The 22,303-nt window shown below is 42.9% G+C and overlaps 1 protein-coding gene across 2 annotated transcripts in view; it reads right to left on the bottom strand.

The window, feature by feature from the left end:
* Window positions 1-22,303, bottom strand: part of znf385a (zinc finger protein 385A) — a 64,455-nt gene that overhangs the window by 6,830 nt on the left and 35,322 nt on the right. Inside the window, exons 2-4 of one of the 2 annotated variants that reach the window (XM_008318857.3) lie at window positions 17,545-17,696; window positions 9,864-9,974; window positions 5,110-5,281 (exon numbers count right to left, since the gene is read on the bottom strand). In XM_008318857.3, the coding sequence (XP_008317079.1) occupies window positions 5,110-5,281; window positions 9,864-9,974; window positions 17,545-17,696 (435 nt within the window). Of the gene's footprint in view, window positions 1-5,109; window positions 5,282-9,863; window positions 9,975-13,552; window positions 16,161-17,544; window positions 17,697-22,303 lie in introns of those variants that run through there. The other variant, XM_008318858.3, reaches the window with a different exon arrangement.

Genomic DNA, 22,303 nt, shown 5'->3' with positions numbered 1-22,303 from the left:
CTTTTATTTTTTAGAGTCTTAGTTCAAATTCTGTGTGAGATTTTCATGACTCATAACGCTCTTATTCTGTCTCAGTGTAACCTAGTTAGTCAGAAAGAATTTCCCCAGAAGAAAAAAAATATATACAAAAGGAATTTCTTTTGACATTTTTATGGGTCAGAGAATGTGTGTGATGGTGCTTTTTTTTGTATTAGCAGTTGTCTTTAGTATATCATTTTTTACAGCTGTCAAACAGATACAGTTTTATTCTGATTAATTAATCACATTCAAAATTTTTAATCAAGATTAATCCTAAATCAACATTCCTAAATTGACCAAAAACCTTTTTTCCACCAAAGTAAGTTTCTAGTATCGCAGTAAAGATTTCTTATGTCCAGTTGGCAACTGCTGGTCAACTTGTTCCATTGAAAAATTATTTGCCTAAGATTAAGGACAAAAAGGTTGTCAAGATCAGTCCACTGAATAATAGCACCCTCTGTAGGATGTGCAGGGAAAACGATATCTTCTTATATTTGTAGACAGAGTAAATTGTTTCACATTTTTACTGTAAGTATTTCTCAAAACTTGTACCTGCAAGTGCAGAAAAGATGAACAGTGGAGAATATTTGTATCCAAAGTCATTGAGGTTTGTGAACGAACCCAACACGCCCACACACACGCACACACACACACATCATATTAAAATGCCGAGAAACAAAAGCAAAATCCACAGCGCCCACAACATGTGGTTTGAGTTAAAATCGAGTGGAGAGAAACTGAGGCTTTGGCCAGATTGAAGTGAGGGATAGCCTGGAGGTCTGCCACGCTGAACCATCACATCCACTAACCATTACACATCATACCACACTGAGTTTAGCCTGCACTCCCTCGTCTCACAACAAGTTCAGCTAAAGGCAAAGCCCTCTGAGGCTGCACAGCCACAGTCGAAGTAACGTGCAGTGTCTCGGCCTCTTAGTCCTTCTGTCACTGAGCAGCAATGTTTTCTATTTGTCACAATAAATGAAAGTCTGCGTAAAATATGCATTTTTTTTCGGTGCATGTTTTGTTATTTTCAATTGGTCTCAAATGAGAAGGATATTTAAAGAGTGTAGGTCTGATTAAAACAGGGATGAGGCCACTTACAAACCTCTGCTCCCCTGCCTCACATCTGAACAAAAGACGGAATTATTCACGGGGAGAGGTCAGCAGAGGGAGATAACTCCGTCCAGATGCTTTACACTACAGCCTGGTGTGTCTGTATTGGCTTAATGTGCTGCAGGAAATTAAAGATATGTATAGTATGTGGTTCATGGGGAGATGTTTCGTTTATAAAGCCATGGGATTTGATACAGTCAATTCAGATTCACACTGAAAGAACGTCCACTATGTTCTCTAAGAGTGGATGTGCTGCCCTGGAGTTTACAGGTTTTTTTTCTTGGGCTACAACAGGAATATCAGGTTGAGGAGCTGGTGCAGAAAAAATAAAGTAAGTTTAAAAATGTCTGTATTAAACAAATGTTTCTACAAGAATGTAACGTAACCACAAAAAGACAAAAGGTCACAAGGAAAGACAGGACGGGAAGTGAATAAACCCAGAGTGTAACTTAGCAAAAATATTGTTGCTGAAACTACTGGACTGTGGTTCTTTTGTTTGGTGGGTTTATTTCAAATGTCAAATGAAAGAAGTGTAATTAAATCAAGGTACAAAGGATTAGGATCAATGTTTATACCATATGCCTTAAAATACCACAAAGTTTAAAATCAAGACATGGCCATCGAACCATGGTCAGTGTTTGCAATTTGTAGGAACAGGTTAGTTTGTGTTTATGTGTGATAGAGAGAGAACAAGAGAGAGAAAGAGAGATCGGGGGTAAGGGTTACCTGGGTGGAATGACTCCATCTGCCACCAGTGCCCTATCAATGCCAAGTCTTAATGATTAACGAGCTACGAAGAGTAATGCAAGACCTGAATCTTATTAATAATGCAGCCGGGAGCTTTTTCCCAGTCTGGACTACCTCTGAACTCCAGGACTCATACACACACCGAAACACACACACACACACACACACACAAGTCATTCTTATGGCTTACTTAAATTTGTGCCAATGGATTTATCAGTGAAGAGTGAGAAATGAGGGCAGAATCTTCCAGAGAAAATACAATCCCAAACCTAACAACTAAAATATTTTGTCCAGAGAAAATACAATTCCAAACCTAACAACTAAAATATTTTGTCCCCATTGTAACTTGATACTACAGTACAGTCACCTCACAGTCATGATACCCTATCCCTCCCTTTAAAGTCATCTGTTTAATTGACCTTGGGTGTGTGCACAGGGCTGTGCAGACTTAAGATTGCTATATTATCAGAGTGGTTTTAACGGTGCCCTTCATTAGAGTGGGAGTGTCAGGCAGGGAGGGAAGAATAGCAAGAATGGGAGAGAGTGGAGTTTCTATCCAAGTAAACAGCGCCCACAGTCACAGCCAAACCCTCGTTCTTCATGCCAAATTCTGCGGAAGCCAAGGGCCTCCTCTTTGAGGACAAAACTGACCACAAACTGTGCAAAGGCCATATAAACCGTGGAAACCTGTTCTGGTTGTCATTATCTAGAAAACAAACAAAAGCAAAAACAAAATATATGTTACCTCCCTCAGTGTTTCCCCCTTCAGCAAGGTCGGCATCTGTTCTATTTATGGCCATTACTGCATTATGACTTGTGCGTGTGAAATAAACACTGTGAAAGACACCATCAGAGCAATTTTAGAATGTACTCCTGCAGAAGTATGGTGATGACTTTTAATCTCCTATCAACAAACCGACCATCGGCAGGAAACATAGGCAGTGTTTGCTGCTCTGTGTTGTAGAGACTGTGTGGGAAAACGCTCTCCCGGTATTTTCTGACATGCCCTCGCCGGTGCATCTGTGTGTACATACATCATGTGGACACGTCAGCGCAACTATGTCCTTTTTAGACAAACTGCCGCTCCTTGACCTCCGTAGTCCAAAATGTCAGTCCTATAGATGCTGCTTTCCCAGTTTAGATCATGCACAGTTGTCTGCTCCCAGAGATCTGTTCCCCAACCAGTGGGACACAGACTCACACAGACCCACAAAGGCACACTCAAGTAAGCAAGCAGGCAGACCAGGAAGGAAAGGGTTCCAGGGTCACGAGAAAAAATCTTGGATGGAAAAAGGCATTCTTTCACATGACGTTGCTCTCAGATCTTAATCATGGCAGAGCAGTTATGGCTCTCTGTGTGCTTGGCGTCCAACTTGTGAAGTCTTACTTACATAAGCGGACTGGTCTGCAGCAGAGATCCCCCAGGAGGTAGACAGACTTTTTGGATTGGTATTCACGTAGCATTATTTTGTTAGTCTAATGAAGATTGGACTTTTGAAATATGTGCAAACATAAAAGTGCAATATATTGGTGGAGAAAGTTGTGGTTGTACCATTTACTCCAACTAGTTTTGTTGTCTTTGCCATAACTCGATGCCATGCTGAGGAACACACGCTTTCTTGTTGCTAACATTACTTGTTTGGATTTTATTATCGTTGGGTGTTCGTCCTAATTATCCATTTAAAATGTAATCCAAGAAATGTATGACTTCACATGAACCTGCATAACTCTACGGTTACTGTTACTTTTGCTCCAAAAAAGTCACAGTCTCTGGCACGGTGCTTGAATATTAGTTGGAAATATCTGGTAAACATTCGGCCTCAGAAACCTTTGTAAATGTCATGAAAACATGCCTGGTCTATCCATCCTCTCATGTTTGATCCAAGGACAGAGTGGTGACTCTGAGGGAATGGAAAAACTCTGAGAGGAGAATGGAGAAGGGTAGAGCCACCCTGTACCCACAATGCCTGAAATAGGATGATGAGCAAGACAGAGAGAGATTAAATAGGACTGGATCAACGAACTGCAGAAGACAGCGCTTTAGACCACTCTGTCACGTCCTCTGTGTGACATGCGTTGTTCTTTCTGTCTTATTGAGTTCCAGTTTTGTGTGGGTTTTTCCGCAACTGAGTCATTTTTGTCCTTCTGTAATTAATACCACACTGTGCTCATCTGAATAACACGGTCTGCTGTGACTGTGTCGCTGAGCTTAGCAATATTTGAGTGAAGATTGCGCAAACAGAGCGGAACACAAGCTACAGAACCATTTTACCTGTCCACAGTCTTCATGGACAACCATCCAGTTTGGGCCAAACAGAAGAAATAATTGCCAAGGTTTCATCACCCTGTGGCCCACAGAACAAAACACTCGTGTCTAGACTAACTTCTCCCTGTGGCTCTCAATACTTCACAAGACACTACAGTAACAATAACCAATAATCCTCTGGCATCAGCGTGCCATTCTGCATTCAATAGAAACTCCTGTGATTTAAAACGGTGATGTATCTGTCACGAAAGGAGAGATTTCTTTCCATTCCTTACAGTAACACAGAACTACTGCTAAACACCAATTATTCATACGCTCAAGTCACTGCCTACCACGAACGTCTTATTTAACAACTCATTAAAGTTTAATTGTCTATGGTCAAAGACAGGGCAATCATTTTAGTTCCAGTGTTATGATCCCTCTCCAAGTAAACACTCAGTCTGTTCATCTGTCATAAACTATATATTAAAATATAAGTCCCTGAAAAATGACATATACTCCAATAGTTTAGAAAGTTACTCTATGTAAATGGACTCGGCTGCTGATTCGATTTGTGGGGAACTATAATAATTTTCCTAAATAATGTGTGGTAGTGATTATCAACTGGTGGCCCGCGGGCCAGTTTCGGCCCGGCCAATGTGGCCTGTGACAGGATTTCAAATTAAACTTCAAATAATACTGTTGTGTGCATTTTACTAGTCACAAAAAAGTGTGTATTGTTGTCTACAAGAACTTGGACTCACACACAAACACACACTTACACATTGTCTGGCAATCCTCAATCATCTAAACTGTTTTTTGAGTCACATTCACAAAAACTAATCAGTGCAGAGCTGCAGAGATTAGATGTTTTTTGTTATTCTTGCACAACTTGTGCTTCATTTTTCAACAAAACAACTCTGGACATATGGTACTGGATTCAATTTTCTTTTTTTCTTTTTTTTTCTGCAACAAAAACTCACCAGCTTTGACCGACTCACTGTCTGAGACAGCGATTGGCGCTCCAGGCGGAGACGGTGAGGTAGGGGGCACACTATAAGGCTTGTCCCCCTCCTGTGGACGACCTTTGGAGGTTTCGATGCCTTTGACTCTCCTGGCGTGACGGTTTCCTTTATAATGTGCTTCTGCCTGGCTCTGAGATAAAACAGTAGAGGACAAAAGTAAAGGGTTATACAGATGCCAAGAGGTGAAGCAGAAATTCCGACGTACACACGTACACACTTACACTTGAACATGTGTATGTCATTATAGCAGCATGTTTTTGGATACAAACTTGGGGCCTAGAGTTACAGACAGTAGGCATGTTTGCAGGATACACAGATAGATTACATCTTAGAAACAAAACCGTGTCGTGAGGACACCTGAGACCCACTTGGACTGAACCTGCTCCAACTGAGACTCAGTCAACTTATTGCTAGGTTTCCAATTTAGTGGCAAGAAACACACTACACATCTTTCATCCACTGAAAAATTACACTCAGCCATGTTCTCTGTGTATAATGCAGTATCTAATGTATATGCAGTAGTATAGGTCTGAGTCCAGAGGCTCTTACATGACAAAGATCCTCCTGCATTCCAGCTGAGAAGAACAGAGCAGACATTTATCACAAGTCCTAGCCACTGTTAGCTTCACAGAACTACAAGCTGATGTGTTTGCTCAGTGGGTAAACAGAGGTGAGTCATCTGACAAGAGACTCCCCTGACAGTCTCTCTCTAATCTGTATACGTTGGTGTGTCTGCACTGAGGTATTTGAGTTGGGGACGCCATGGCCAAAAACTCTCTACGCTGAGCTGTCACCAGAGTTCTTGTGTGGTGACTTTGAAAGAACAACAGAGCCGTACAGAGACACATGTACAAGTATGCAGCAGGGATATATATTATCTTATATTTGCCATCTGTTGGACCGTTCTTCATCGGCTCTTCTTCAGTTAGATGGAATCTTGCAGTCTCCACTGGCACAGCGCGAGTGGTTGTGCCGTTCCCCTTTGTATCGCAGGTCTCAGCGACAAATATGATTATCAAGCACTTGGATTGCTTTAGTGGCCAGCGTCAGTGAGAATGGTAGTGTTGAAGCGCGGCTGACAGCTGCTGTATCTGCTGAAAGGTTTCGGAGAATCTAACAGACACCTGGGACTCATTCTGACCGCGGGATCAGAGGTGACGATAGACTGGCTTGTAAAGGAGGCAGAGGGTGATGAGTTACGTATGCGGGGCCACTTGTATACAGTAGACACTATTTGCTCAACAAGGACATCAGCTGCCACGATCAAGCTCTCGGTCTGTTTGTTCACTGCAGGAGTTGCCACAGTGGCTCCTCTACTGTCCTCGTTACTCTTAGTTTAACAGAGTAAAATGTTAAAACTAGCCTAGCTAGCACTCTCAGTCACATAAAAAATCATGCATTACACTCTCTCCCAAGTCTTGCTTCTTCCTGCTTTTTTTTTTAATAGAGCCACTGTCTCCAGACGATACATCGCAGGATGTCTCCATCCTGTCTAATAAACCTTTGCTCTAACTCTTCCTGCTCCACTATTGTCATACATCACCTCTACCATTGTCACCACCCACTGCACTCTGCCTGCACCTGATTTGTGCACTGTTGTTTGATTTAAAACTCATTTATCTTTACCACATTTCCTCTCACTGGTGTGAACAGAGTAGCATAAAAAAAGTACTCTTTCATTTTTATTTATCTCAATGGTTTTATAAAGATGCTTTATGCCTTAGAGGTAAAGGCAAAGAGAGGTGTTTGAAGAATGAGACAACACTATGGACACGCTGTGATCATGTACATCTGGTATTATCAATTGGTGCCACCCAAAAAACCCTGACCCCTGATGTACAAGCACGATGCAGGACACATTCAGAAAAATAATAACCAAGGTCTGAAGACATGGAGGCAGAGAAAACGGTCTCGTCTGCTGAATGGCAGAGGGAACACATAAGCTTTCTTAACCTCTTCCATCATGCCAATGCGGATCAACTGACAAGCTGCTGAATGTCAGCTTTGAAGTCCTGGATGAAGGAGAGGAAAAAGGATGAAGGGAAGATGAAGGGTCCGTCGTTCAGACCACAGAACTACAAGTACAGGAAGGTGATATTATGTGCTGGTCTGAGATTAGTAATGATGTACAGGAGTAAGAAGAAAAGCTGCAACACATCAGCGCGTGATGCTCATATTTCATTATCCAGGTGGTTCAAACTAAAGAAGAGTTTTCCAGCATGACTTTGATTTTTCGGGGGTGAGCTTGTGATGTTACAGCTGCGGCTGTAGCTGTGATGAGCACCAGAAGGAGAGAAGGAAAAACATGTGAGAAAATTAATAATGAGGCATAATAATAGAAAGGAAATGGATTGAGCCAAGAGAATAAGCAAGAATGAGGAAACGGCCTGAGTAGAACTGATAGAGAAGGCGGAGAAGGATTCGGGGCGGAAGAATAAAATCGGTGATGCCTATCAGCCAACCTCTTGCCGCAGCAGCTGTGACGTTGGTCAGTGCGGTGCAACAGAAGCTGTGATGTCATTAATGCAGCACACCTTCAAGGTTATTCTGCATAAAACCAGGGTTTAACAGCTCACACCACCATGCAACACAAGGACAGTGGGACTCAAACTCTCCCCCATCCTGTCCTGTCCTCTCCCCTCTTCTGTCCTTTCCCTTCAAGCCTTCCTTCACCCACTCTCCCACAACGCACTGGGGCAGACAGAAGGAGACTCTAATACATGACCCTGATAAATGCATCTTATAATAAGTACTGGCAGGCAATTTCGGACATTTCCAAACTGTAAATAATGCAGCATGATGGAGGGTGAGCGATGGAGAGGACAGAGATAGTTGCTGGGAGAGAAGCGGCTACAGAAAGGGAGAGGCAGGGAGGAGGGAGATCAAACAGGATGCATGAATGATGGTAAAATTGTGTGTGAAATGAGGGCAGCACGGCGCAGGAACAGGGCAAATACAGTGATTATGATTTTTCATGGCCACCACACAACTGTATGTGACCTTTGCTACACAATTGAGTCAGATTTGATTGAGAAGGCAGATTCTAAATTTAGAAATACAGCCCTCACTCTGGAGTTCTGAAATAGTCACACTGTTAAAAAAGGGAAACTAGAATAAAAAGGAAACTGCGTGGGCGGAATGTAATCTTATGGCAATATGGACTCCAGTTTTCCTCCTGCAGCGCATCCTTGGATATTTTAGACGAAGCCTGCTGCAACACTGATACCACTGACACACTATACTGCAGTGGAATCAGTTTTCTTTTTTTTAGCTCACTGGCAGTGACAATGACAGCAGGGGGGCGGTGTTGTCCTGCAGTCCCTTATACACAATATGCATTCTTCCTCACCTCGTCGTATAAACAGTGCCTTATCAGAAATAATGTAGGTTTTTATTTGTATTGAGCAGAGCCATTTGGTACAGTATAGGCTCAGGTCAGGGTGTCCTTGAAAGATTTGGGACAGTAATGAAAGGAGTCATTTTAAGTGTAACATATAAATAAAAAGGTGTAGAATGATATGAATGGTGTCATGGTATCTTTCTTGATCAAGAAAAGAGGAGAATTTTAAAGCTCGGAGCTGCTCGGTCTGTCATAATTCAAACAACAACATTGTACTGCTAACTCAAAATGATTATATTAAACCCTGATTTACTGCATATACATCAGGGATACATATTGGGTAAAGTTCAGCAGCAGCATTTCACTACGTATGTCTCAGTGTAAACATCTTGGTCTAACTGTTTCCTGTACAAAGGAAGAAATACAGCAGACAACTAAGTAAACTGCAGAGTGCAGATCACAGCCCTGCAGCTCCCTGACCACATGGAAACCATGATTGTAGACCTGACAAGTATTTATAGTAGCAGTGCACTCCTTAATGTTGTGTATGGTGGATGGAAGTACGCCCTAGACCTGGAGTTTGTAGCCGTCACCCAAATTATACACTGCACATTTGGAACTGACGTTGTCATGTGTCTGTATTTTTTTGTCCTCAGCAAAAAAAAAAACTAAAAACTAAACAGGATTGACCAAAACGGCAACAAATGATATAAAATCTTGGTGTTTGACCAAAATGGCAACAAATGATATAAAATCTTGGTGTTCACTAATTTGTCATCAGTCGTGTATGTGAGCTCTCCTGAGGGGAAATCATGCCGTTAAACTCCCATTATGACTCCTAATAAACTGCACCATATGGAAAAACAGATGAGGTCTCTGCTTGTTTGAAATTATGCAAAAGCGTTAGAAAAAGCAACATGGTGCAGTCAGCACTGCAGGTAATGTAACCGCATGACTACATGAGTTTAAATTCCATGTCCTCTAGATCCTAATCTGGCTTGAGGAAGAGAGGGAGAGAGAGAGAGAGTCCTCTAAATTACAGATAAATAAAAATCCCATCTATCCGTCCTCGCCTCTGTGGCACTTTCTTCAGGCTTTGTGCTGCAGCGATTATTGCTTTTTCTCCACACTGTCTGAAATCAAATAGATTTCACTCGGGTCACAACTGTCAAAACACAGCCTTAACAAATAGTCCACATCGTCTGTGTCCGTACCTGTTCACCAGAGAACAAATAACAAAGCAAATTCAAAAGAAAACAACTTTCAGGAAGAGCAGCATCCACCATGTTTAGGTCCACGTGGGACATTGAGACATTGTGAGGTAATAACGGCCAACATGCCTGGTAATAAATGGTTAATGCTGTGCCTGTACCTCAGAGTTGAAGCGGATCTGGCAGACGTTACAGGAGATGACAGGTCGCTTGGTTTTGACCAGAGGAACTCCAAAAGTGTGGTTGATCACGGCCTTCTGCACCGGGTCCATCTGAGTGGACATGACAAGGATGGGGACAAGGACAAAAAAAAACCAGAGCGTTAGAGGGACTTTCTGAGCCGTCAGTTAGTGATTAATCACTATGCTGGCCAGACATTATTGTTTTGTGTGTTCCTGCAGGGTCAGGGACAGCTAGGTCTGAAGTTGGCAGAAAAACGCTGGTGTTTTCTTCACCATTCTTCAATAATGAAACTGTGATATTAGAGGCTATAATTACATTTGATACACTGCATTTTGACATGTGCAATAAGCGCAAAACATGTGCTTTTGTTTAAGTTGAAATGTAATTACATTTTATAACACTGACAACCAGCTGCAGCAGGCTGTACCATAGGTCTATTTCTCACATGGTAGACAGCTGCGATACAAACACAAAAGGATTAAAAACAATGACATCATAGAGATGTTAATTAAAGAACTTACAACAGGAACAAATTAGATACAGAAAAGAAAGATTTGCATAGTTAGAGATGTAAAAACATAATAACAGATTTACATATCACAGCTGCAATTAGAGGGATCAGATCATATCATCATATTTCTAAAATGTTCAAAAAGGATGCTTTAAAACTCAAAGGCAAGTGTCATTAGGGCTTAGTCTGGTGGAACCATAACAAAGAAATGACAGTAAAAAGACAGTGGGAGACTGACGTCATTACTGTTGAGGAACAAACCAGCCTAAAGTCAAATCCACTAGGTATAGCCAAAAATTTAGAACGTTAGCCATAAAAAACTCCAAAATTTCACCAACTCTTGCAAAAATAGGTTGTAGATCTGTACTTCATGTACTGAAAAAAGATCTGACGACAAACAGCAGATACTACAGATACTACAAAAGGACAAAATTGTTGACCACGAAAAATAAAGTGCTGTGAGTGATCCACTGGAGAGCATTTGGACATACCTGGATTACACCGACATCCAGATGGAGTGGACAGATTGAAAGGTTTTAGTCTCCATCCAGTATTTATTGTAGGACTGTGTTTAGCAGACAGTCAGCAGCGTTGACAGACTGTTGCTACAACTGCGCCACCTGCTGCAGTCTAACCCCAACCCAAGCCCAGACTCGTGATCCTGACAAAGGTTTAGCCTCACACTATCCCGGACTTTGTGCTAATTGTTTCAGCTACAGCACGTCCATCATCTGACGCGTTAAGCCCCATGTGTAAATTTAACTGACTTTCTTTAGCGCGAGTCTGTGGCTAAGCCTCCGACTTACATCCTGTCCACAGACCAAAGGCCCGGTCTGTAATATTCTAAAAGGGCTTCGTTACAGTTATTTATCTGTGTTTGAAGCAGAGTTGAACCAGTGATCGTCATCAAAGGACCTTAGCATTAGTGTGGAGTCGATGGCTGAGTTGGATTTTCACCACAGACAACTGTCTGGCACTGTGTCTGTAGGCAGAGCAGGCGGTGTAATATGGTGACGGTGCATAAAGAATGACAATGTTTTTTCAGCCTAAGAATGAATGTGCACACGGGTGTGTTTATGTTTTGTGTTGATAAGGCAGACTGGAATGTAACGCTGTTGGTTTGTGTAACAAATGTGAAGTGACTCAGTTTGGCTCGTTGGTGTGTTTAACCTGGCCCTGTACCAGGTTTAAGCTATACTACACTCAGCTTAAGACTTGGCCTGAGGAGTGATGAAGTGTTAAAGAAAATCTGAAATGGTTTTGTCTTAACTCGAGCACAACCCCTGTTACTCAGCAACTCTGGAGGAACAGAGTAAACAGTAAAAGAACGAAAATGGGAGGAGGCCCAGGACATTAAGCTGGGTGACAGGACACACAGAGACAGAGACAGACCATCTGGAGCAGCGAGAAGAGAGGGAGAGGGAGATGAAGCGGGACGTAGTAAGAAAAAAGTGGGATGGGGGGGGGGGAAACAGAAACAGTGAGGCCCAGGTCGGACGATCTCACGTCACACATTCTTATCTCATTTGGCTCTTTTTACTTTTACTCCTCATTCCAAATGTTTGCCATCTACATCTCTGGAACCTTCAAGAATGAATACTTTGCAACTTTTGGATGTAGTCAGTCATGCCCCAAATCCTATCCCCCTAGTGGTTGCACTGTTATTTATCTAAGGTCTGATCTTGCTTTTCAACAGGTACACCATCCAACCAAATATTAATTACTTCAAACATGTTCATTAGAAGTCATTAAAATATTTCCTCCAGACATACAGAAGTGTATCATGGTGTTCCCCAGGGTTCAGTATTTGGCCCTATATGATTTTCTTTAAATATTCCTTGCTTTAAAAGAATAACAAACACGTAACGTTATGCGGACGACACGCTTCACATTTAAGGAACATTTGAAATGTTATTATACTTGTGATTCAGTCTTCTTAAAACAACAGTAGCTCTTTGCTATCAGACTAAGTTAATACAAATTAGAACAGCAGCGCCCCCTGTCTCTTCCATTTTTATTTCTCTTTCTTGCTCCGTATGTAACTCCATAGACTGCGGTACATTCTTTAATAACCTTTCCCTCTTGTCACTCTTGTACTTTTACTTGGTATATGTGGGCGATAACTGCAGCAGTAAATCGTTGCTCGAGTCCAGCAGAACGGCCCATAAACACATGAAATGAAATACAATATGAACCCAGTACAGATCACATCATGTTCATGTGACCCATCATCACTCATCTGAGAGCCGTCCTGATGGAATGACTTAACATGTGGATCAGGGGCATTTCCACAGACGATCCCACAGTGTGGGTGTGGGTCAGCTATGATCCATCCAGTTGTTTCAGCTGCGAATGCCTCCCCGCAGCTGCCAACAAGCCTATTTGGATGGCTGCTCTCATGGACCCCAACCAGAGATTATCTCCAAAACATGTCCTCATAAAATAGGAGTGGAGCACAGTGACGTAATTGAAGGGGAAGTTTCCAAAATGATGTTGTCCGGCTGAGAGTGTTTCTTCAGAAAAAAGAGCATACCAAACTGGAAACTATGCATTTTCTCGTGTTAATTATTTCCATTAGGGTCTTAAAAAAGCAATCAGTGCACAACATGTGGATAAAATGTATTTGTTTTGATTGAGTAAGACTCCGGGCTGAGGAAGTTTTGGAAACGTCCGTGTTAGCTGGAGCGTGTTGAATGGATGTCTAAATGTGGTGAGAGAGCAAGCAGATGTGAATAAACCGCACACATCAGTGACTTTAGCATCAACCGGCATTCATATAAACAAAACCACAGAGTCTCTGTTGTGGAGAATGAACTTAAATAGAAGCCAGGGCCGTCCTGGCTCTGCCTGTTGATTTGTCTAAAGGCTCCACTCTGGTGTCAAACCTCCTTTTTTAGCATTCATTTGTCTTCTCTCTCTCTCTCTCTCTCTCTCTCTTTTCCTCTCCACCTCTCTGCCTTTGATTATTTTACTTTAACAATGTTTAGAATCGCTGAATTCCATCGATGGGGAACTCACGCCTGCACGAGTCTCGGTGTGACCACGCTGTGGCAGCCAGCTACAGGAAAGTCTGCGCGCTGCCAGATCAAAACGGCCTTTGAAGATGAACACCGAGTCTGAGCCGTGCACGGATCAAACCGGTGTTTAGGTACTCACCGTCTTCTCCTCTGATTCTGCAGACGTTTGGAGCTGCATTGGTCCAGTGTTTGTGCTACTGGCCAGGCTGTGTTTGTTGGTCTCAGCATGTGTGAGACTGGAAGCATGTGTTGCACCTTCCTCACTCATTCAGCCTCCTGGTCAGTTGTCATCAACTTACAAACAAAAATAAACCCTACAACCAGCTTCTCCTTGCTGCTGCACATTAGTCTCCACCCGTCTCTCTCTGAACAAAGTCTTTGAGGCTCCGTGAAGAGAATGTCTTTGATAGGAAAGTCTTCAGTCTCTCTCTTTCACACTGACACATCAGCTAACAAGTGCCTGTCTTTGTCCAGCCTCTTCTTCAACTCAACTCAGTTGCTCTGTTTTCTCTCTGCCTCATGCTTCCCTGTAGTACATTTCCCCCACTGTGCTTTCCACATTTTTTCTCCCTCCCCTCTCTCTCTCTCTCTCTCTCTCCCTCTCCCTCTCTCTCTCCGTGCTCTCTGTGTCCAGATGCACTCAGGATTGTGTGTCCCGCACACTTTGCTGCTCAACTTTTAACTTCCTTTAAAGTTCACAGCATTTATTAAATGTCAGAGTCGGTCAGGTGCCGTAACTCTGCCCCGCTACACCTGTCGTCCATGCATGAACAATAACAACTTCCTCTGGTTCCTACTGTGGTTTTAAGACAGTGGGAGACTGTGTCACATGTGGTTGGACCAGGACTGTCAAATAAATGTTAGTAGGTTTACTGAAGCAGACAGAATAATCCAAATAATTAACTTATTTATACGGGAAAAAATCTCAAGAAATTTTTTTTAAAATATTTGTTGGATTTTAGTCGTTACTGTTAAAGTTCACAGTTAGCAATTTAAGCTTTTCATTAAAACCTAGCATTGAATCGTAGAGACAAATTATATTGCAGTAATATTCAAACTTTGCCACCAGTAAAACATATTTAATTGATAAAACTAGTATTGCTGTCTGTCAAATCTATATCCACAGCCACATGATGGTCTTGTCCTATTATCATTTTTCAGTATATATTTTTAACGTTTTATTCCCCGGCACTCTCTGTGTTAAAGAAGACAGGTTTGGACACAGCCGGACCAACAGCAGCTGCAGCTTTAATAAACCATGTGAACGGCTCAACTTATTTTGACAGTTTCATTAGGAATTCCTGACTTTGCTGAACTTGAACAAGTCCACGTCAGAGAATGGAGCTGAGGCGCACGTCATTTAGATATGCATCTATATCAGGACCAGCTTCTGCAGATAAATAATTCAGCCTTGTCACTGTCCAGAGGCACATTTGGACAGACAGTCAGGTAGATGGAGAATGACATAAAAGGCCTATTAAAGCAGTATATGGCGTTAGGAGAGGCAGCTCCTCTGCTGCGAGGATAATAACCCTCAACGTGAAGTAAGGCCTCATTAAAGCTGTACAAATTCAGCACAGATCACTTATTAAGGGAGAATGATAAAATAACTAGCTGCCAGCTCCGGGCACAGACATTTCTCATTGTTATAGCTGAAAATGTGCTGCGCTTTCATTGTAATACTGTGGATATCCATAATTATGGTAGTGGGCCAGTGCAGGTGGACACTGGGATGCATCCCCGATCCTTCTTTAATAGAGTTCTCTCTTTGTTTACACAGCTCTGTGTTGGAAAAAAACAAACAAAGCATGATCCAATTTGTACAAACATTCTTTCTCCCTAAAAACCAAACAAGCCGTAAATTACTATCACTGACGTAAACACAACCGCAAACATTCACTCTTTTTTCCTGTGTGAATGTACTTAACTGCGAGCACTAAATTGAAAAGAAAACCAATCTCCAAAAGCAGACGACCGTGACTGCCTCTGCGTTAAAAAAAAACATCCCGGAGTTTAATGGTTGTAATTCTTTAAAAAAACCCAGAAATATATTTTGGCATTTTGCAGCTTTTCGTTGACACGCCACGTGTGAAAGGGCTCCACTTACAGACGGTTTCATGTTAAACAACAGCCGAGCAGCACTGAAGCACTCGGTCACCACTGCAGCAAAAGCTGTTAAGCTGCGTGCAGTCGTATGTGCCACTCTGCGGTGCAGCTGTAAGGTCGTTATGTCCTTCCAAACCTCTCCTATGGCCCCATCTCCTGGCCGGGGGGTTGCAAAACACCAGTCACCCAGAGCTGATCAGTGATTAGCAGCTCTGTCGATTAACATTCACAGCCCGTTGTAGACCATCAGAGGCGGCTAGCGTTCAGGGGGTGAAGTCACGTTAAGGACTCTTACAGGATGAAGGAGACAGACAGAAAAACTCAGTGAGTGTTGCAGAGGCAGGAAGTCAAATGAAGAAGGAACAATACAAACAGACGTGTGAGAGGAAACCGAGCGTCGGCTTAATCCCATTAATCCACGTCTGATGGCCACGCTGCGGTTTTAACCACAGGCGCTTATGTCACGGCCCATGGAGGCCAATTAAAATGACTGCATCTTCACAATGTGTTTAATAACGTCTGGACGCCTGTTACTGTCCTCGGAGCACCACGCCTGATCAGACCACATGCACAGGCCAGATATTCCCAATTAGCAACAAGAGGATTCCTATGGCCAAACATACCAGTCTGACACACACACACACACACTGAACTCTGGTGCAGCAGACAGTGTCCTTTAATAGCACTGCATACAAAGTACATTGAGAGTTCACTTATTTTACATAATTCAGATGAGAGGCGTGCAGATATTCCCACATGCAGTCTGGAGGAGCGGAGCACATTATGCTGACTTGGTGAAATGCCAAATGTCTACTCTGTAATCGAAATTATAAGAGATTATTCAAAGCCCGGGGAAGCAGGAAAATCCTGCTCTATTAAAACAAATACCACATCAAACAAAGTGTAATGTTTGAAGTACAATACTCCGAGAAAGGCCTTAGGACTGTGCTTTTTTTTCTTTTTCTTTTTCTTTTTTTTTTTTTTGATTTATTAGCGATTGACTGTGAGAATGTGTGCACAAGATAAATTACAGCCTTAGCCAAGTACCACGTACGTGCCATATAGGATACATTTTTAAAGTGAGTGCAGCAGCTCTTTAACAGGGAGGAGGCTTTGGGTTCAGTGAAACATTAATAATGTAAAGCTCAGGGTTTGAGCTGTCACCTAGGAAGGTAGCTCTGCAAAAAAACTTTTTACCTGAGGGAAATGTTGTTGTTGTTGAGTCTAATAAAGTTAAAGGATGTGAAAGTGATGAGAACTGGAATAAGATGATTTACAAAGATGTCCAAAATCAGGTATTTTAAAGGCTCCTGGATCATTTCAAACTGTATCTTACCTGACATATCCACTTGACTAACATTTAGCAAACTTTGCTCTCAGTTGTGATGTTTCCTTTGGCATAGTTTTGGGTTAATTGATGTTATTTTTGTTCTTATTTTTTAAGGTATTTAAAATCTTATATAATTTATAGTCACTGTTTACTAAACATGTATTTGTCTCATAGCTAATTTAATGCTATTTTGGCTAACATTTTCAGTTTTAGCAACTTTGGATACATTTACCTTTCCTTTCCTTTAGTAATTCTTGTTTTTTCTTTTTTTTTAAATATTTTTGCAGTGCATTTCTAGTCCAACTTGTTTTCTATTTTTGATTAATTTTACAGTATTTTGCTGGACACATTTCTAATCAACAAATGCTGCTGTTTTATATTTTTATTAGCACTATTTTTAAAGTAAAAATGTGTAGGAAGTTTCTACAAATGTAGTCATGCCTCTTTTTTTCTATTTTTTTCTCTTTCTTTTAGATTAGATAACTTTTTTAAGCTATTTTATGTATAATGTGTGTCCACTATTGTATAACGCTACACTGTACGTAGCTGGTGACAACATCTTCATGTTGACCAACACAGCTAAGAGTAAAGTTGTGTGTGTGTGTGTGTGTTAACAAAGAAAGAATCTCTCAGATGAAAACAGACTGCGGTCTGTCTGTCAGGCTCTGTTTGTTTGTGTCTGCATCAACTCTCACCGTGCTGAAGTTATGGAAGAGGTTCATGCTGTGTGGAGGAGGTGGGGTCTCCATAGGAAACTGCAGGAAGGGCTTCATGTCTAGGTGAGGCTGGATCATCGTGGGGGTCCGCAGGAACGTGGGCACCGCTGCCCCAGCTCTGTTTATGCCTCCTACGCAGACACACGGGAAGACAGAGAGAGATGCGTTTAAAAGCTATTCTTAGGTCTGGAGCGCTGGTTAAATCAATGCAGCACAACTGCTCTGCAACGCTAATAATTCCACTGTGTGTTTCCCCAGTAGTGAAAAAAAGCAGGATATGGGTTGGTGAAGGAAGAGCATTGAGATGTATTTATATAAAGGTCGTTCCTCACGGCATTTACTGTGATCTGAACACACTCAGACCTTTACATGTTTCCTCTGTGGTTAAGATGATCACCACTGCAGGTGCAGTACTGCTAGTGTGTACAGTAGGTGGCAGCATTACAGCTCATGGTCTGTCATCTGCTGTTAAAGTCATAGAAGAAGGAGTGGAGAAAAAAAAAACTTTTTGAAGAGACCTGTGCTTAAGAACAGAGTAATTGTAATTGTGCTTTCCCCTACAGGAGGAAAGGTAGAATTACACCCTCTATGTTTACAAATGGTATTAACTCAAAACTCCTGAAAGCTCTACCTTCACTGGAAATTATGAAACAGAAATACCACAATGATCTGTTTCCCTCTCTTCTCTCCATCCCTCCCATCCTTTTCTCTCCCTGTCTCCCCCCTCTCCTCCCCTCTACTGTCCTCTGAGCTCCTCTTCAGTCCTCTCCTCTGGGAGACATCTGCAGCTTGATGATAATACATTTGGTCTCAGCATGTGTTTCTTTATGTCATCCAAACCCGTGCAGCAGACTTGGATTACTTGGTTGTGTCTAATTATAGAACCAATCACAGACTCTGATTCCTCTGCTTCACTTCTTATTCAGACTGACTGACTTCTACTGAATCCATCGGCTGTTTGAACTGCAGTGCCGGGCTACACACACACACACACACACACACACTCAGTGTTGTCATGAAGAGACACAGCCCCCTCTCCTTGTCTCCTCGTCTCCTCGTCTCCTCGTCTCCTCGTCTCCTCGTCGTCTCCTTACACCCCTACTCCAGTCTAACCTCTGTCAAGGATGATAGTGATGGGACCCACGCAGCAAACCTCAGCCTCAGCCAGCTCTTAGATTAAGCCTCTTAATATCCGCAGCTGGATTTCTGTGGCTTTTAAATTCCCCTGAGACTTAAAGGCTCTGCTGCTCTTCTTTTGGGGGACTGCGTTAAGCTGCTCTCGCACTTCATTTCACCGTCCTTCGCTCTGCCGTCCGTGGCGATTTGTTTTACCCATAATTCTGCTTCACAGTTTGGCTATTTTTCCACACCTTGACACTTTCTGCTGACGGAATGTGATGCGGAGAATAATGTGGCAGTACGATGGAGAAACACTGTGGAGGAGTGGGAGATGCAGTCTCTAAAGTGTGGAAATGAGAGAGTGGGAGAGAGAGAGGCTGAAGTTGTCAGAGAGAGTGAAAGTGCTGGCTCAGCAGAAACACAGCTAACTTTGGTGGTGGTGTCTGGAGATGCAGAAGACTGCGTCATTACACCTTCTTTTTTCCCACTTAACACAACAGTACACCAGTGCAATAACACGTAAAAATCCAACCTCATTTGAACTACACCTTGATTAAGTGTTAAGTGCTCAAAGTCTGGCCCGGGGGCCAATCAGGGTCAGTTAGCTTAAATTCACTAATTTCTTTATGGCTTGCCATGATGTGAGAACGGTCAGAAAAGTACGACACTTATCAGACTGAAAATGCAAGAGAAAGTGTCTGCAAATGAATAATATCTGTGCCAAACTGCTGAGCGTAAATTAAATCCCATTTCCAGTCAGTATTTATTTAAATACCATACATTTGTCTGTCAACTACTGTAATGACAGTCTTCAGCTCTACAGGCGGAGCTGTTGGCCGGGGGATGTTCCAGACACACCTCACCTGCTGGTCTGATCAGAGTCAATGGGAGGTTCTACCTCCATGACTGATAAAGGCAGCTGGGGGGGGGGGCACTGAAGACATGACTAATGCTCTTCCTCCTGAATGCATTTCTTCAGGACTGCGTGCACACGTGTTCATACAGAGCCTCACGTGTCGCGGCTCTTTGTCCGAGCCTGCGAGCGCCTGCACGTCGGCTCTTCTTCTTTGAAGCAGTGACACAGCTGCAGTTAGATGGAGTCGTACCGGCAGCTCCCCAGTGAGTGTGCACTGGAACATGGAGGCCGTGGCTGGCAGTGGACCAAGCTGCCTGTGGCACGTAGAGACAAACAGAGAGTGACCAGAGAACAGCAGCCTCTGCAGCAGCAGCAGGAGCTGAAGGAGGAGAGGAGGAGCAGTCGTCCTTGAAGAATTCGGTGTGTGTGTGTGTGTGTGTGTGTGTCAGTGTGGTTTGTTTCTTCTCCAACTGTATAATCACTACATTAATTTAAAGCTCTCTTCAGGGACCTTCTAACAGTACAAATCAAACACAGCTCGGCTCAGTATGGTGGAACCGCGTGTGTGGAGGAGGTGTGACCTGCACACTTTTTTCTCCCTGTGTGTGTGCGTGTGTGTATACATTTGTGTGTGTTCCCACCAGGCTGTTCTCAGCTCTGCTGGACCCAGGGTTAATAAAACGTACACCTGTTAACACCAGTGCTGTGTGTCATATCTGATCATCAGTCTGGACGGCTGTCGGCTCAACAAAACTGTGATAATATTCAGGTTCAGGAAAGTGAAATGGACTTTTTTGGCATCTTTTGTGACATTTCATGGACTACTGGATTACACAGTTGAAAACGATTAGGCACATAACAGGAATAATACTGACGAATGCAGTCGTGTCATGTCATATTTTCTGCATCTGTCTGTTTTTTTTTTGGATCCAGATCTGTGTGCTGTCTAACAGACAGGCCAGTCTGGAAGAGTCCAGGACTCGGACAGAGAGTTGGAGACTGTTCCTCCGTCTGACGAGCCAGGGCGTCAGGCCTCAGGCCCAAATTTAAATATGTGAGCGTGAGCTACCTCCACCAACCAGACAGAGACCGTAAACTGGACACAACCTGTGTCATCGTGACGGTCGGACATTAATAGCACTAACAAAAAAGACGTGCATTTTAGGCAAACTGCAGATGAGACGTAGTGCAGTAGAGTCAGACTGATGGAAGGAGGAAGGAAGGAAGGAGCGAGAGAGAGGGAGAGAGAGGGGGAGAGAGGAAGAGAGGAGGAGAGAGAGAGAGGGGGGGGGAGCTGGCAGCAGCAGAGAGATCAAAGAGGAGTGACGAGCTCCCAAAGTTGAAATAATTTGCCAGTCTGCACAAACCTGATAAATGTGTTAGTGGTGTTATCACTGCCTCCAAACCACAAAACATTAACAGATACATACTGTACATGTGTGTGTGTGTGTATCTATATGTGTGTGTTTTCATTGTTCTTTGATCACTTGAACAAGCAGTAAGACATTTTTTAATTTTTTTATACATTAACCAGTGTGTCACAGCAAATCAACAAGGATATTGAATTAGATTGTAAAATATTTTGGCTAATATTAAAAAATATTAAATGTTTTACAGTTTTATTTTGGTTTAAGAAACTGGCAAATAATCTTAATGACACATTGATATTATTATATATATATTAAAAAATATGAATATTCAAATTTTAGATGTTAAATTTAACGGAGGTGTTTAGCATATCACTGCTGTAGATGCAATCAGGGGGAAGAGCTGGTTGGCACATGGTACTCTGGGCAAGCACAGATGTGTCAGGGCTGTTGGCAGCAGAGGGAGGGAGAACGGGGATGGCAACAGCCAACGTGCCAACTGGCCTTTCTTCAGGACTGTGGAGCGGACACTTGTCCTCCACACAGCCCAGAGGCAGAGCTGACAACGCTGCGAGCTCTGGGCCATTTCTGTCAATCTGCTGAAAGGACAGCAGCACACACACACACACACACACACACACACCCGGATCTGCAGCACCTGGAAGTGGAACCTGCCCTCAACCTTTATGTATTCCTGACAGAACCAGAGCTCCACCGACCTGGACTGGAGGAGCATCATAAACAGGACCTCAGATGTAATCAGACGGGTCGGGAGACGCTGTCTGTCTGCACCTTGAAAAGGCACTGATGGAGACACGGACTGAGACCGGACTATTTCACCACCACTGAAGAGCAGAAATTGCATGACCAAAAGGACTGACATATTTTTATTACAATAATGTGTGTGGTCAGACGGAGCTGTCAGACTTCTGTGGCACCGTCTTTCTCTGCTGCGGCTCTGGACGGGCCGTGGTGTGTGACGGACGGCCGGCCGACCAGCTGTCTGTCCGTCCCTCTCCATTTCTTTGACCATCTTTCTCCCTCATTCTGAATGTGGTTCTTTCACTCCATCATGATCAGCTCAGTGTATTCTGTGCTGTACACAGCTGTGCCCAGAAATAGCCATTTTATATCAGAAGTGGAGCGGGAGGACGTGAGGGAGAGAGAGGGAGAGGGAGAGGGAGAGAGGGAATAAAAATTGGGCCTGTTCCATTCAGCATTCCCTTCCAGTGATTGGCTCAGCAGGACATTGTTCTTTCACTCAGCTAAACATTAGCACAATCAACAGGATCACAGGCCTGGCTGAGAGCCCTGCTGTCCTGGACAAAGAACACAGCATCAACACACACCTGTTTGAGTGTGTGAGAGACATGTATCTGTGTGTGTGTGTGTGTGT

Source organism: Cynoglossus semilaevis, chromosome 10 (assembly GCF_000523025.1).
Source record: "Cynoglossus semilaevis isolate Cse_v1.0 chromosome 10, Cse_v1.0, whole genome shotgun sequence".
Lineage (NCBI taxonomy): Eukaryota > Metazoa > Chordata > Actinopteri > Pleuronectiformes > Cynoglossidae > Cynoglossus > Cynoglossus semilaevis.
The sequence above is the reverse complement of the archived record's forward strand: the minus strand, read 5'-3'. Positions and strand labels throughout refer to the sequence as shown.